Source organism: Heptranchias perlo, chromosome 27 (assembly GCF_035084215.1).
Source record: "Heptranchias perlo isolate sHepPer1 chromosome 27, sHepPer1.hap1, whole genome shotgun sequence".
NCBI lineage: Eukaryota > Metazoa > Chordata > Chondrichthyes > Hexanchiformes > Hexanchidae > Heptranchias > Heptranchias perlo.
In genome coordinates this window covers 29,729,727-29,745,958 of record NC_090351.1, presented here as the reverse complement: position 1 = coordinate 29,745,958, position 16,232 = coordinate 29,729,727, and the positions used below count along the sequence as shown (strand labels likewise).

The following is a 16,232-nucleotide window of genomic DNA, read 5'->3' as shown; positions in this document are numbered from 1 at the left end:
CTCCCTCCACCCCACTTCAAGTGTAGCCCTAAACGCCCATTTCTCGCTAGTTTCTCAGCCATTTTCCTCCCCGCCCTCTCCAAACTCATCTCATCCAAGAAATGTACATACCACCTGCAAGCAAAACCCCATTCCCTCTAAACTCCTGACCACACAATTTTCCTTCCTGGCCTCCATCATAGTGAACCTCCTTTTAGACACTCCTTAAAACCTACCTCCTTGACCAAGCTTTTGGTCACCTGTCCTAATAGCTCCTTATGTGGCTCGGGTTGATAACCCACTTTTGAAGCACCATGCGATGTTTTACAATGTTAAAGGTGCTATATAACGGCACGTTGTTGCTGTTGGTGAAGGGCACACACTTACAATATTATAAGACCCTTGTCTTTTCTCTTTAGCGGTGCTGCTGGGGGGGAGGCGATGTTTTCATTCCCTCATGGAATGAAAGAGGAGGGAGGATCGGACGAAGCTGTTGTTGGCCTTAAGCACACTGCTATCACTCACCCGGCATTGCGAAGGTGGCGCATTTTGGTGGGCGGCTGTTGTCGGGGAGCTGTGCAGGAGAGAGAGGAGGCAATAAGCCCAACTATTATCAAATGGTAAATATAAGTACGAAATATTGTTGAACGGGATAAGTGATCTGTGTTGTCTTAACTTTTGAAAATGAAATATTTCGATTAATATGTATTTATCAAATATATTGGGAGAAGCCATACCGGATGAGAAACAGGCAGCTAGTTGAGGATTTATATACACCATAGAATCATACAGCACGGAAAGAGGCCATTCGGCCCATTGTGCCAGTGCCGGCTCTTTGAAATTCAGTCCCACTCCCCTGCTCTTTCCCCATAGTCTTGCAATTTTTTTCATTTATAAGTCGAGATCTAATTCCCTTTTGAAAATTACTATTCAATCTGCTTCCACCACCCTTTCAGGCAGTGCATTCCAGATCATAACAACGCGCTGAGCAAAAAAAAAATCTCCTTGCCTCTCCCCTAGCTTTTTTGCCAATTATTTTAAATGTGTCCTTTGGTTACTGACCCTCCTGCTAAAGGAAACAGTTTCTCCCTATGAAGTTGAGGATTTGTTTTTAAAAGATCCAGGTGGAGCTGTGGACACCCTGCAGGATCCAATCAGTTTTGAGGAGGCTTTTTTAAGAATAGTGCTGAGGTGAGGAAGTTCAAGAAGAGAATTTCAGAGAACAGGGAAACAGTGTCTTGTAGGCTTCTCCATCCATGGGGGTTGCACATTGGACCCCCCCTCAAGAGCTGGAAGAATAGAAGGCGGGAGCTGATACAAAGGGTTTGGAGAGTTTGGGTGGGGTGAGGCCATGGAGGAATTTGAAAACAAAGACGAGGATTTTGAAATCTATACGATAAGGGACAGAGAACCAATGGAGAGCGGTAAGGTAGGTGATAGATGTGCACGACTTTGTACAGGATAACATAAAAGTAGCAGTGATCTGGATGAGTTAGAATTTGTGTAGATTGGAGGTTGAGAAGCCGGGATGGAGAGCAAGTCTCGAGCTATAAAAGCTATCACGATTTTGATACTGGTAGGTCTACTGGCAGAAAAGTGTTAAAACTTAAAAATAGAGACATTAATTCTCTAAGAATCAAATGTGGGAAACATATCGAGGTATCTACCACCAACAAATCTTCAATCTTAAAACAGCAAATTAATATGAGTTATATGTGTGTTTAGAACTTTTAATTGTGTTTGATTTGGATTTTCTTTCCTTTAAAATAGATGAGTTGCAACAGACTTTGCCATAAATTCCCATTTATTCTTCCCTATTTGACTAATTTACCACTTATCAGAAACGACTGATTGCAGAAATAGACTTTGCTTTAAAATAAAAGACCAGGTGCTCAGCCAATGGTTTAAAACAGAAAGACTGTAAACTACTTTCCCGTATCTTAACTGGATATTGTGCAGAGCCTTGAGATTCTGCTTAGTGTACCTGGTTAACATTGAGACAGCTATTCAGTTGTACAAATTCTCCTTTATGTAAGATGGCATCATGCTCATAATCAGCAGATTCAAATGTCCCATGCTCCAGTGAACTGCTCCCTGAAGAATTGTAAATTTGAATTTGTTGAGATTGTAAATGGTTTCCTCTCTTCAGGCCCTGGCCCTCTCCCATTCAAAACTGCCATTATTCCCCTCTTCTAAAATCCAATCCAGGTAACTACCACTCCACTGTCCCTTTCATCTAGAATATTTTTCGCCTCCCAGGTACAAGCCTATCTCTCCTGCAACTCCCAGTTTGAATCCCCCAACCAGTTTTCCGCACCGCGCTCCCCTCCCCACACAACCCAAACAACAAAGTGTCTCTAACCAAAGTCATGAATGTCATTCCCTGTGACTTTGACCATGGTGTTTTATCCCTCCTCGTCCTCCTGTCCTCACCGCAGCCTTTGGCATGTTCAATCACATCATCTTCATTCAAAGTTTCTCCTCTCTTGTTCAGTTCCATGGGACAGCTCTCACTTAGTTCCACTCTTACCCATCTGATTGAAGACAAGGCATCTCTAGCAATGTCTTTTACATAGAATTGCCCAGAAATTACAACACAATTATAAATTGCATCGTTTATTTGATATTTCAAATAAAATTCAGATTTTCTTTAAAAGCTGTTTTATGTCCTTTTGTGTGCATTTTTAACTCTAGTTGTTTTGTAATAATGTCACAGTACACTTCCAGATCATTCTGCCGAATATTCTATGTGTGGATAAAATGGGTTCAATAATTGAAAAGAACTTGCATTTCTTACTTTATCACACACCTACATCAGTAAACATTAGTTATCACATTATAACCCCAAATAAGCGGGGGGGGGGGGGGCGTGTTAAAATCCACTGAATACGACCTTCTGATTTATAATTATTTCTTTGATCTGGTTCAAATCGTGCCTTAGATGTAAAGTTAATTGGGGCTCGCCCACAACACATACTCTTCACTCAAAAACTTCCTCCTTCCAGTTACTGTGATCAAGGAGGTTTCTTGCCTGCTCTGGGGGTCAAGCGGCGGACCACACGCCATATCTTCTCTGCCTGACTGACGCAGCTTCTTAACGAACAGCAGATAGTGGGGCAAAAAGAAAGTGTGGGGCAGAAGGGGAGGGAGGGTGAAGGCGACGTTTTCATTCTCTCGTGCAACGAAAGAGGCGGGGGCGGTCGAACGAAGCTGCTGTCTCCTTAATCCCGCCGTTATTGCGGCTGCACGCGCACTCATTCACCCGGCAATGCGCAGGCGCCACATTTTGGCGGGGGTCTGTTGTCGGAGAGGCGTGTGCTCACTGAGGTGAGAGGGAGGGAGCGAGAGACACGAGGCAACAAGCTCAACTGTCGTCTATTGTGTAAGTGTAAGTACCGAATATAGTCGAAAGGGATAAGAGATCAGTGCTGTCTTACGATCAAAATGTATTTATTGAATATATTAGGAGAAGCCATACCGGATGAGAAACAGGCGGCGAGTTGAGGATTTATATACATCATAGAATCATACAGCACAGAAAGAGGTCATTCGGACCATCGCGCCTGTGCTGACTCTTTGAAATTTAGTTCCACTCCCCAGCTTTTTTTTTATTCGTTCATGGGATGTGGGCGTCGCTGGCGAGGCCGGCATTTATTGCCCATCCCTAATTGCCCTTGAGAAGGTGGTGGTGAGCCGCCTTCTTGAACCGCTGCAGTCCGTGTGGTGACGGTTCTCCCACAGTGCTGTTAGGAAGGGAGTTCCAGGATTTTGACCCAGCGACGATGAAGGAACGGCGATATATTTCCAAGTTGGGATGGTGTGTGACTTGGAGGGGAACGTGCAGGTGGTGTTGTTCCCATGTGCCTGCTGCTCTTGTCCTTCTAGGTGGTAGAGGTCACAGGTTTGGGAGGTGCTGTTGAAGAAGCCTTGGCGAGTTGCTGCAGTGCATCCTGTGGATGGTGCACACTGCAGCCACAGTGCGCCGGTGGTGAAGGGAGTGAATGTTTAGGGTGGTGGATGGGGTGCCAATCAAGCGGGCTGCTTTATCTTGGATGGTGTCGAGCTTCTTGAGTGTTGTTGGAGCTGCACTCATCCAAGCAAGTGGAGAGTATTCCATCACACTCCTGACTTGTGCCTTGTAGATGGTGGAAGTCTTTGGGGAGTCAGGAGGTGAGTCACTCGCCGCAGAATACCCAGCCTCTGACCTGCTCTCGTAGCCACAGTATTTATATGGCTGGTCCAGTTAAGTTTCTGGTCAATGGTGACCCCCAGGATGTTGATGGTGGGTGATTCGGCAATGGTAATGCCGTTGAATGTCAAGGGGAGGTGGTTAGACTCTCTCTTGTTGGAGATGGTCATTGCCTGGCACTTATCTGGCGCGAATGTTACTTGCCACTTATGAGCCCAAGCCTGGATGTTGTCCAGGTCTTGCTGCATGCGGGCTCAGACTGCTTCATTATCTGAGGGGTTGCGAATGGAACTGAACACTGTGCAATCATCAGTGAACATCCCCATTTCTGACCTTATGATGGAGGGAAGGTCATTGATGAAGCAGCTGAAGATGGTTGGGCCTAGGACACTGCCCTAAGGAACTCCTTCAGCAATGTCAAGGGCAGTCACTCTCACCTCACCTCTGGAATTCAGCTCTTTTGTCCATGTTTGGACCAAGGCTGTAATGAGGTCTGGAGCCGAGTGGTCCTGGCGGAACCCAAACTGAGCATCGCTCAGCAGGTTATTGGTGAGTAAGTGCCGCTTGATAGCACTGTCGACAACACCCTCCATCACTTTGCTGATGATTGAGAGCAGACTGATGGGGCGGTAATTGGCCGGAATGGATTTGTCCTGCTTTCTGTGGACAGGACATACCTGGGCAATTTTCCACATTGTCGGGTAGATGCCAGTGTTGTAGCTGTACTGGAACAGCTTGGCTAGAGGCACAGCTAGTTCTGGAGCACAAGTCTTCAGCACTACAGCTGGGATGTTGTCGGGGCCCATAGCCTTTGCTGTATCCAGTGCACTCAGCCGTTTCTTGATATCAGGTGGAGTGAATCGAATCGGCTGAAGACTGGCTTCGGTGATGGTGGGGGTATCGGGAGGAGGCCGAGATGGATCATCCACTCGGCACTTCTGGCTGAAGATGGTTGCAAACGCTTCAGCCTTGTCTTTTGCACTCACGTGCTGGACTGCGCCATCATTGAAGATGGGGATGTTTGCAGAGCCTCCTCCTCCCATTAGTTGTTTAATTGTCCACCACCATTTATGACTGGATATGGCAGGACTGCAGAGCTTTGATCTGATCCGTTGGTTGTGGAATCGCTTAGCTCTGTCTATAGCATGTTGCTTCCGCTGTTTAGCACGCATGTAGTCCTGAGTTGTAGCTTCACCAGGTTGGCACCTCATTTTTAGGTACGCCTGGTGCTGCTCCTGGCATGCTCTTCTACACTCCTTATTGAACCAGGGTTGATCCCCTGGCTTGTTGGTAATGGTAGAGTGAGGAATATGCCGGGCCATGAGGTAACAGATTGTGCTAGAATACAATTCTGCTGCTGCTGTTGGCCCACAATGCCTCATGGATGCCCAGTTTTGAGCTGCTAGATCTGTTCTGAATCTATCCCATTTAGCACGGTGGTAGTGCCACACAACACGTTGGATGGTGTCCTCAGTGCGAAGACGGGACTTCATCTCCACGAGGACTGTGCGGTGGTCACTCCTATGCATACTGTCATGGACAGATGCATTTGCGACAGGTAGATTGTTGAGGATGAGGTCAAGTAAGTTTTTCCCTCGTGTTGGTTCGCTCACCACCTGCTGCAGGCCCAGTCTGGCAGCTATGTCCCTCAAGACTCGGCCAGCTCGGTCAGTAGTGGTGCTACCGAGCCACTCTTGGTGATGGACATTGAAGTCCCCCACCCAGCGTACATTTTGTGCCCTTGCTACCCTCAGTGCTTCCTCCAAGTGGTGCTCAACATGGAGGAGTACTGATTCATCAGCTGAGGGAGGATGGTAGGTGGTAATCAGCAGGAGGTTTCCTTGCCCATGTTTGACCTGATGCCATGAGATTTCATGGGATCCAGAGTCAATGTTGAGGATTCCCAGGGCTACTCCTTCCTGACTGTATATCACTGTACCGCCACCTCTGGTGGGTGTGTCCTGCCGGTGGGACAGGACATACCCAGGGATGGTGATGGAAGAGTCTGGGACGTTAGCTGAAAGATATGATTCTGTGAGTATGGCTATGTCAGGCTGTTGCTTGACTAGTCTGTGGGACAGCTCTCCCAATTTTGGCACAAGTCCCCAGATGTTAGTAAGGAGGACCTTGCAGGGTCGACTGGGCTTGGTTTGCCGTTGTCGTGTCCGGTGCCCAGTGGTCCGATGCCGGGTGGTCCGTCCGGTTTTATTCTTATGACTTTTCGTAGCGAGATTTTACAACTGAGTGGCTTGCTGGGCCATTTCAGAGGGCAATTAAGCTCTTTCCCCATAGCCTTGCATTTTTTTTCCTTTATAAGTCAAGATCCAATTCCCTTTTGAAAGTCACTATTCAACCTGCTTCCACCACCCTTTCAGGCAGTGCATTCCAGATCATAATAACTCGCTGAGTAAAAAAATCTCCTTATCTCTCCCCTAGCTTTTTTGCCAATTATTTTAAATGTGTCCTCTGGATACTGATCCTCCTGCTAGAGGAAACAGTTTCTCCCTATGAAGTTGAGGATTTGTTTTTAAAAGATCTGAGTAGCGACCCAGGTGGAGCTGTGGACACCCTGCAGGATCCAATCAGTTTTGAGGAGGCTTTTTAAGAATAGTGCTGAGGTAAGGAAGTTCAAGAAGAGAATTCCAGAGAACAGTGTCTTGTAGGCTTCTCCATCCATGGCGGTTGCACATTGGACTCCCCCCCTCTAGAACTGGAAGAGCAGAAGGTGAGAGCTGATACATAGGGTTTGGAGAGTTTGGGTGGGGTGGGGCCATGGAGGGATTTGAAAACAAAGACAAGGATTTTGAAATCTATACGATAGGAGACAGAGAGCCAATGACGAGCAGTAAGGTAGGTGATAGATGTGCAGGACTTCATATGGGATAACATAAGAGCAGCAGAGACCTGGATGAGTTAGAATTTTATGGATTGGAGCTTGGGAGGCCAGAACGGAGAGCACGAGAGAAATTTAGCCTTGCGATATAACGGTATAGGATTTTGGTAGTGGAGAAAAGTGTTAAACTTGAAAAGGAAATATTAATTCTCTTAGAATCATATGTGGGAAGCATATCCAGGTATCTACCACTTACAAGTCTTCAATCTTAAAACAGCAAATTAATATGAGTTATATGTGTGTTTAGAACTTTTAATTGCATTTGATTTGGATTTTTTTCCCTTTAAAATAGATGGGTTGTGACAGACCTTGCCATAAATTTCCATTTATTCTTCCATATTTGACTCATTTACAACTTATCAGAAATGACTCATTGCAGCAATAGGCTTTGCTTTAAAATAAAAGACCAGGAACTCAGCCAATGATTTAAAACAGCAAGACTGTAAACTACTTTCCTGTATCTTAACTGGATAGTGGGCACAACCTTGAGATTCTGCTTAGTGTACCTGGTTCACATTGAGACAGCTATTCAGTTGTACAAGTTCCCCTTTACCTAAGGTTGCAGTATGCTCCACTGAACTACTCCCTCAAGCATTGTAAATTTGAATTTGTTGATTAAACCCTGACTTTCCTTTATTTGTAGGCCTGTATGGATTGATTACCCTCTATACAATGATCGAGGTTCAGGGCTTAGTACAGGTTAGGGACACATCATCTGAGACCTGTGCCGTCAGGTATCATTAACCGCTGTCTATTCCACGCTTACATTCACTATTTACTCACACTGTCACCTCTACTTACCGTGAATGCAGACAGCCAGCATCAGTACAACAACTGAACTGTAGCTAATAAGTGAGGAGTGATTTACTCGAAGTCGGATTGTGAGATTACCCACTGCTGTTCACAAATAATTCTAAGAGGTTTAGGTACAGAGTTTAAATCGCTCCATATCAGTCAGTTAACCCTGTGTTGAATGCAAGTCGGCGCTTATATGCAACTAATAATCATGTATGTTGTAGGCGACGTGGAGACACTGCATAAGTTCCAGTATTACTACAGTACTATCAAGCATAAAGTTGCAAGGACACCAACTCTCTGAGTCAAAACATGGGGATAATATTTGAACTGATTGGTAAGTATGACTTTTAAGAATGTATCCAAAAAATGCTGACTTATATACCTAAACCTTGAATTATATGAACAAAGAGCTATTGTGGTGATCTTTTGAGATATATTTGTTGTAAACCAATGATGTTGCATTGCAGCTGTTCTGTGGCTCCACCAACCTCTTGGTGGCAGTGGTATACAGAGCAGAAGGACAGATGAAGGGGAGGAAACAAATGGCTAGCTTCATTGGAGAGTAACTACCTTCTTTACAAAATTTAAGAATTAGCTGCATAGATTACAGCCCCAATATTGCGAGACATGCTAGCTAGTGCCAACAGTTCGGAGGAGGGGGAGACATACTAATCTTTGAAATAGGAGTCCCTTGCTTAATTTAACTAGCAGATGGAAAGCTTGCCCAGAGCACTTTGGTCTATGTCAAAATTGGCTGAGGGACATAAAATCTAGCAAAGTAGCAACTTTAAAAGAGTTTCAGTTTGCCATTAAAAGGAAAGTTCAATTAGTGGCAGAAAAGTGGATTAATTCTTCACAATGGCACAGCGGAGATGTGTGGGCAACACTGCAAGTATATTTAGCCTGCTAACTGCGACAGGTTGGCATAATTTATTTGTTTTCTTATTTACGGCGCCTGGGCAGTGCCGGCTCGAGATGCCAGGTGAGTGAGAGTGTGAAGCCAGCATAGCCACAACGGCAGTAGGCTGAGGCTGATAGACAAAGCATAGCTGCATCATTTACCAGCTTCACCTAACATCTCTTTCATTGGCTGGGGGCCCTGCTGCAGGATGTGCACCAAAGAAGGTTGACCCTAATTGGGGCTGATGAGCCCCCTCTGGTAAAAGCACAGATGCAAACTGCATGGTGGGAAGCCAACGACTGAGTCACTGCAGTCACCTAGATCCCTCGGATCTGTTTGTAAGCGAGGAAGTGCTTTGTTGATATCAGGAGGCAGGCAAAGATAAATATGCTCCTTACTTCTGCGCACATTTGCTGTGTTGCCGATGAACAATTTTTAAAAATTAATTTTCAGAATGTGGGTATTGCTAGCAATGCCAGCATTTATTACCCATCCCTTGTTGCCCTGAGAAGCTGGTAGCGGGCCTGCTTGCTAGGTCACTTCGTTGGTGTGAGACTGGAGTCACATATAGGCCAGGGTAAGGACATTAGTGAACCATTTGGGTTTTTATGACAATCGACAGCTTCGTGGTCACTTTTACTGATTCCAGTTTTGTTTTCAAGATTTTTTGTTAACTAATTCAAATCTCAAACTGCCATGATGAGATGTGAACTCAGTTCTCTGGATTATTAGTCCAGGCCTCAAGATTACTCGTCCAGTATCATAAGTGTTATGCTTTATGCTAGGTGGCTACAGAAATTTACTGCCAGGGCCAACCACCAACAAATCTTAAATCTTAAAACAGCATATTAATATGAGTTATATGTGTGTTTAGAACTTTTAATTGCCTTTGATTTGGATTTCTTTTTCCTTTAACATAGATGGGTTGTGACAGACTTTGCCATAACTTTCCATTTATTTTTCCCTATTTGGCTCATTCACAGAAAATCAGAAAAGGGTGATTGTAGAAATAGGTTCTGCTTTAAAATAAACAGCCAGGAGCTCAGCCAATGATTTAATACAAAGACTGTAAACTACTTTCCTGTATCTTTACTGTGGATAGTGTGCAGAGCTTTGGGATTCTGCCCAGTTTACCTGGTTCGCATTGAGACAGCTACTCAGTTGTACAAATTCTCCTTTACGTAAGGTTGCATCATACTCGCATTAAAATCAGCCGATTCAAATATTTCATGTTCGAGGGAGCAATGGCTTCCTGGATCATTGTAACTTTGAACTTGTTGATTAAACCCGGACTTCCCAACCTTTTTCAGGTCTGTAGACACCTAGCCTATAGCCTCTATTATTTGAATGGGAAGAAACAATGGCTAGATGGCACCTAGGAGAACAGGGCTTTCTTCTGCATCCATGACTGCTGACCCACTGAGAAATTCCACAGTAGCAAAGAACAGCCTCAAGCTGGAAACCTGAGCTACACTGGGAACTCCCATACCTTCTGGGAGATACTGCAGATGGAGGTGCCAGCCCTTTTTATATAGAGATTACAACATGGAAACAAGCCATGTTGGTGTTTATACTTTATGCGAGCAGTAGTTCTAATCGCATGTGCCCGCCCAGTTCCCATATCCTTTTACTTATTTTTCCTTCAACCACCTAACCTATTTTTGCACACATTACTGTGCCAAAGCTGTATATCACACTTTTCTTTTGCAGATGGAGGTGCCAGCCAAGGAACAGTTAACAGATGCTCAGGTTTCTGTCCCCCAATGTCTCCAATTTCAAATTCTCATCCTTGTGTTTGAATCCCTTCATGGCCATCTCCATCTCTATCTCTAACCTCTTTCATTTTTGAAACCTCCACCCTGAACTCTCCGTTCCTCTGACACTGGCCTCTTGTGCATTCCCCCTCCCTTTGCCCAACCATTGGTAGCCGTGCCTCTAGCCATCTAGGTCCCATTCACTGGAATTTTCTCCTTAAACCCCTCTGCCTCTCCACCTTTCTCTTCTCCTTTAAGACACTCCTTAAAACCCATCTCTTTGGTCAAACTTTTGGTCACCCCTTCTAATATTTCCACTGGCTCAGCATCCATGGGCTCGATTTTAGGGTCGGGTTTCCAGCGGGGGGGCCCCGAAAATCCCGATATGAGGTCACGTGACCGGATCGCGCCGCGATCCCGACCACTTCCGGGTTCCCCGATGACGTGCGGGGCTGCGTGCGTGGCCCCCGCTGGTGGGAATCCCGCAGGCAATTAAAGCCAGCGGGGTTCCACTTGAGAGTACTTACCTTGCTTGTTGAGGTCAGTTAATGAGCTGAATCAGCTGTCAAAAGAGGAAGTGTGGGATTTTACCTGCATCGCAGACTGTTTCACACACTGGGGGAAACAGTCTCTCTCCAACCAGGCGTGTTGCAGCCAGCAGCCTGTGGCAGCTGCCAAGGTGCACTCCACGGGGGAGAGCCCTCACCCACGCAGGAGGCCATCGCGTCACATAGGGCAACCCCTGCCCCCCACCACCCCCCGCCAAGCCAGAGGACAGACCGACACGAAACCGCAGCCCCAGTCCGAGGAACCACCCACCTACCCTGCACAACCTCTCAGACCAACACCTGCCAGATGGGTGGTGCGTGGACACTCTCGGAGGACGAACAGCATGACCAGCCCCAGCAGCCTCGCAGCCCACGCGGTCCGCCGCAGAGACGTGGAGCCCCCCAACACGGTGTTGTTGCACGCCCACCTGCACAGCAGGAGGGAGGGCTACCGCAGAGAGAGACGCATCGCAGAGGGCACTACCCTCGCCACATGGTCCACAGACCGAGGCGAAGCTCCCCGGACCTCTCCGAGCACCAGTGCACACGGAGGCGCAGATTCGCTCGACATGTAGTCATGGAGATCTGCAGGCTCTTTCATGCCGAGCTGCTCCTGGCTGGCCCCAGCACCAAGTGCTTACCTGTCGCTGCCAAAGTCACCACTGCCCTCCACAACTTCTCCTCCGCATCCTTCCAGGGTGCAGCTGGCTACACCGCCGATGTCTCTCAGTGGTCTGCGCGGAAGAGCCCTGCAAATACACCTGCACCTACTCTGCAGTAACACGATGGGTGGCATCAGTGGTGGGTCCTCATAGTGATACCCAGGAGCGGGCATTATTGGACACAACAGACAGGATGCGCGGAGACATGGCAGTGGTGGTGCCAATATAATGTGTGCTGTTTGTAGCTCTGAAATTCAATATAGGTAACACCCATGGCAAACCCTCCGACACCCTTGTGCACCCCCTTCATGCTCACGAAACATTTGCCTTACGCTGCCTACTGCACATATGTGATGCATGCCCTGTGGCTGCAGCACAGGTGGTGGCAGGTTGAGTGAGGCTGGCCGTGAGGGAGATGCACGAGAGGGTGAGTATGGGATAGAGCCATGAGATTGTATGGGGATTGGGTCGCATGTTAGTGGCAGGATGAGTACTGGCGAGGTGAGTAGGTGGAGGTAAGATGAGGATGGGGTTTGAGTGGGTATGAGGGGTGATGTGACAGAGTAGTGTTGGCGGTGCCGAAGGAGATGTGGGGTTGGGGCAGTGTTGTGGCAGATGGAGTGTAGGGGAAAGACTTCGTGTTCTCACTGTGGCTGACCTACTGAGGTCATTGCAGCGCCTCCTGCACTGTATGCAGGTGGGCGATATGTTGGTTGCGCAGGTGACCCCCTCTGCCACCTCGAGCCAGGCCTTCTTGGTGGCAGAGGCTGGCCGCTTCCTCCCGCCCGCCGGGTGGAAGATCTCTGTCTTCGCCCTCCTCCTCACCCCATCTGATGATACCTGGGGTGAGGCATCATTAAACTGGGAGCAGCCTTCCCCCTGGGCTGCTCCATGCTGAAATTTGTTCCATTGGTTGCAGCATCTGTCAGTGGAGGACTGCCCCTTTAACTAGAGAGCCTCCAGCTGACAGATCGTACTGCGCATGCGCAGCCCGCCCGACGCGCAGACCAGCAGCGTGGACCCCGGAGGAGCAGGTAATTGATTCCTATTAGTGTGTTGCCTGCTACGATCGCGCGGGCAACCCACTAATTTCTCCGAGCGTGTTGGCCACGCTCCCGAAACCCAACCCGCCGGAAACCCGCAGGCCTGGTAACATTGAGCCCCATGTGTCTGTGAAAGAGCCTTGGGACATTTTTTCTATATTAAAGGTGATATACAAATATAATTTGTTGCTGAAATGTGTTGCATTCTACACTGGAAGGAAAAATAAATCACTAAATAAATGTTATGATTATTTTCCTTTTTCTTCTAGTGGGATTCATCCTGTTGTCCCAAGTGCAAATGGGTAAGTCACAGTATTACTGCCAAATGCAAGAGTTACTGCTCACATATCTCAGTAGTCTATTTGCATAAAAAGTTGTAACCTATTAAACAATCACTTTCTCAATAAAAACTATACTAAACACCACCATAGTTTTTGCTTCCAAATGGTTAAATATTATACAGATTTTTTGTCCTGGGATAATTCACAAGTTTTATCACAACATAATTTATTTTCTATTTTTAGGCAGTACTTACTATCTGGTCTGTTATTACACAAACTGGTCGCAATATAGACCAGGAATGGGTCGTTACATGCCTGAGCAAATCGATCCTTTCATGTGCACCCATCTGATTTATGCATTTGCCAACATGAATGAAAACCATCATATTACTACCTACGAATGGAACGATGAAATTCTTTACAGAACATTCAATGGTCTCAAAAACCAGTGAGTACAGAGACATTTCTCAACAGCTCATTCATACACTAAAGATGTTCTTAATCTATGGTTCGTTCCCATGTTAAATATTTTCAGGTTCTCCTATCCTTCCTTTCACCACCCCCCTGCAATTTCCTCTCTCCTGTCTTTAAGGCATTGAATTCTTACGGGACAGTTCAGTGAACTGCCAGAGAACCTCCAGAATTTTCCCCCGAAGCAAGCAACAAAGATAATTCTGGTTATCAAAAAATTTTAAGTTATGTGAAAAGGATAAGGAAGCTGGGTTTGTTTTCACCAGAAAAAAAAGGAGACCTCTTCAAAATCAACAAAATTGATGCTGTAAATTATTCACTGTGAACAAGGTTTCAAATCCCAGAAGACAAAAGCTAAGAATTGGGAGGTTAGAAGTAGACAGTAAATTGGAATGTTGTCATCCAAAGGGTAATAGAGATTGTAATACATTGCCCTTCTGCTCCTCATTGCCAGCCTCCAATGATCTCCTGCTGCTGGCTGTTTGCTATCCTCACCTTGCTCCTGTGCTCCATCTTATTGCCCCTTGTGCACCTCCAATGCCAGGGCTCTGGATGACAATGTTGTGCAACATTGAACATATTACCAATTTTTCTTCCTCTCAGAGGAGGGTATAGCAAAGTCTGCCCAGTGTCATTTAAGTATTAGAAGTGTAGCCCAAAAACTTCCTCTCTGAGCATCCGAGTTCTAGCACAGCATCCTGTGGTTGCATATGTGGGTTCTTTAGAGGTGTCATCAATTATGAGTGGACTGCATAACACTTAGCTCACAGGAGTCAGCATTGCATTAGACTTTCAATATGAAAAAATCATCTATACTTCCTAAGTATGACCTAATCTGACCGATGCAATCTAATTAATCAAGAGAACTCTGCAACACTTTGGAGAGCGGAGCAACATGTGAAAGGCCTGGTAAGAGTATTAAAAAGAGTGCGGGGAATCGGAACAATGACAGCACTGAAACAAACAGAGTGAAGAATCTGAAAAATGAAGTCATAGCAATGCAAAGGAAGAAGCGGCAGAACCCGAGGAATAAAATCTAAGTGTTCAATTATTTTATTCACGCTTTAATATTTAACTATGTAATAGATTAATGGGCTACATATGAGCCAAGGGCAAAATCCATACCATCAGCTATAAGTGAATAGGTGTAATAGGCTAAATATACTAAACTGAGAAATAGAAGTAACTGCTCATTAAAGACATGTGCAGGTGAGACTATAATGAATAATAAGAAAATTGCAGACTTGTTAAATGAATATTTTGTATCCATTTTCACAGTAGAGGAACAGGACAAAAATACCAGCGGTACAAGGCAATCTAAAGATAAGTCATGGAGAGGAACTCAGTGGATTTAATATATGTTTAAAAAGTAGTAATAGAGGAAATAGCGGAATTTAAAGTAGATAAATCTCCAGGACCTGATGGTTTCCACCCTAGGGTATTAAAAGAAACAGATGTGGAAATTATAGATTCATTTGTCATACTTTTCCAAAGCATTCTAGATTAGGGAATTGTGCCCTTGGATTGGAAAATTGCAAATGTCACTCCATTATTTAGGGGGGGGAGAAACCAGAAAACTGCAGACCTGTTAGTTTAGCGTCAGTTGTGGGGAAGTTACTGGAATCTATCATCGCACCGAGTGACTAACATAACAATTACCAAGAATTAGTCCTTGCCCATGAGCCTGATCTATAAACCAGGCTAGCTTCAGCTGACCTTTCTGGAGGAGAATGAGAAGGAGGCTCACTCGCCCCCAGATCCCTTCATCTTACCCTTCTGGAGAACAAGGAGAAGAAAAAGGATCATCCCGTCTTCTAAGGACATTAAGATCTGCTCTCTCCCTCTTGTCCATGTAGCATTCTTGAGAAATAGCTGGCTGTATGAAAGCAAGAGGGAATAGAGTGACTGACCATTTGAACAAGTATGAACTGATCAAAGACATCAGCATGGGATTGTGATCCATGCTGAATGTCTTTGACGTTCTGTCGGACTAATTAGTTGATTTATTCGAGGAGGCCACTAACAAGGTAGGTGGCAGAATGTGAAATGTGGGACGTCTATGGATTTTGTCTATATGGATTTCCAGAAGACATTTGATATGATTCAGCACAAGAGATTTATAGTAAAAATGGGAGCCATTGGAATTGGAGGTAACTTTGTGACATGGTTTGATAATTGGTTGGGAGGTAGGAGACAGAGTAGGGATAAATGGAATGTATTCTAATTGGCTGAATGTGACAAGTGGTGTTCCCCAGCGATCTGTACTGGTACCTCAGCTTTTCACTATACATATCAATGGCTTGGATGAGGGAATAGAGAGTTAAATATCCAAGTTTGCAGATGACACTAGGATGGGAGGCACAGTAAGTTGTGTAGATGGGAGCACAAAGTTACAAAGGGACATAGACAGACTATGTGAGTGGGCAAAACTGGCAGATGGAGTTCAATGTGGGGATGTGTGAGGTCATCCACTTTGGATCAAAGAAATAGAAATTGGAATATTTTCTTAATGGCGAGATACTAGGAACTGGAGGAGAAATGGGATTTGGATGTACACATTACTAAAAGCTAGTGCATGGGTACAAAATGTAATCAAAAAGGCTAATGGAATGTTGGCCATTATCTCAAGAGGGTTGGAATACAAAGGGGAGGAAATCAGGCTTCAGTTATATAGAGCCTTGGTCGGACCCCATCTGGAGTATTGCGTTCAGTC

General features: G+C 45.6%; 1 protein-coding gene across 1 annotated transcript in view; it reads left to right on the top strand.

Annotated features, from left to right (window-relative positions):
• Positions 1 to 1,330: 1,330 nt before the first annotated feature.
• The window catches only part of LOC137344649 (acidic mammalian chitinase-like), a 30,685-nt gene continuing 15,783 nt past the window's right edge, over positions 1,331 to 16,232 (top strand). Inside the window, exons 1-3 of the mRNA XM_068007772.1 lie at positions 1,331 to 1,403; positions 13,037 to 13,069; positions 13,292 to 13,496. Of these exons, the coding sequence (XP_067863873.1) occupies positions 1,331 to 1,403; positions 13,037 to 13,069; positions 13,292 to 13,496 (311 nt within the window). The remainder of the gene's footprint in view (positions 1,404 to 13,036; positions 13,070 to 13,291; positions 13,497 to 16,232) is intronic.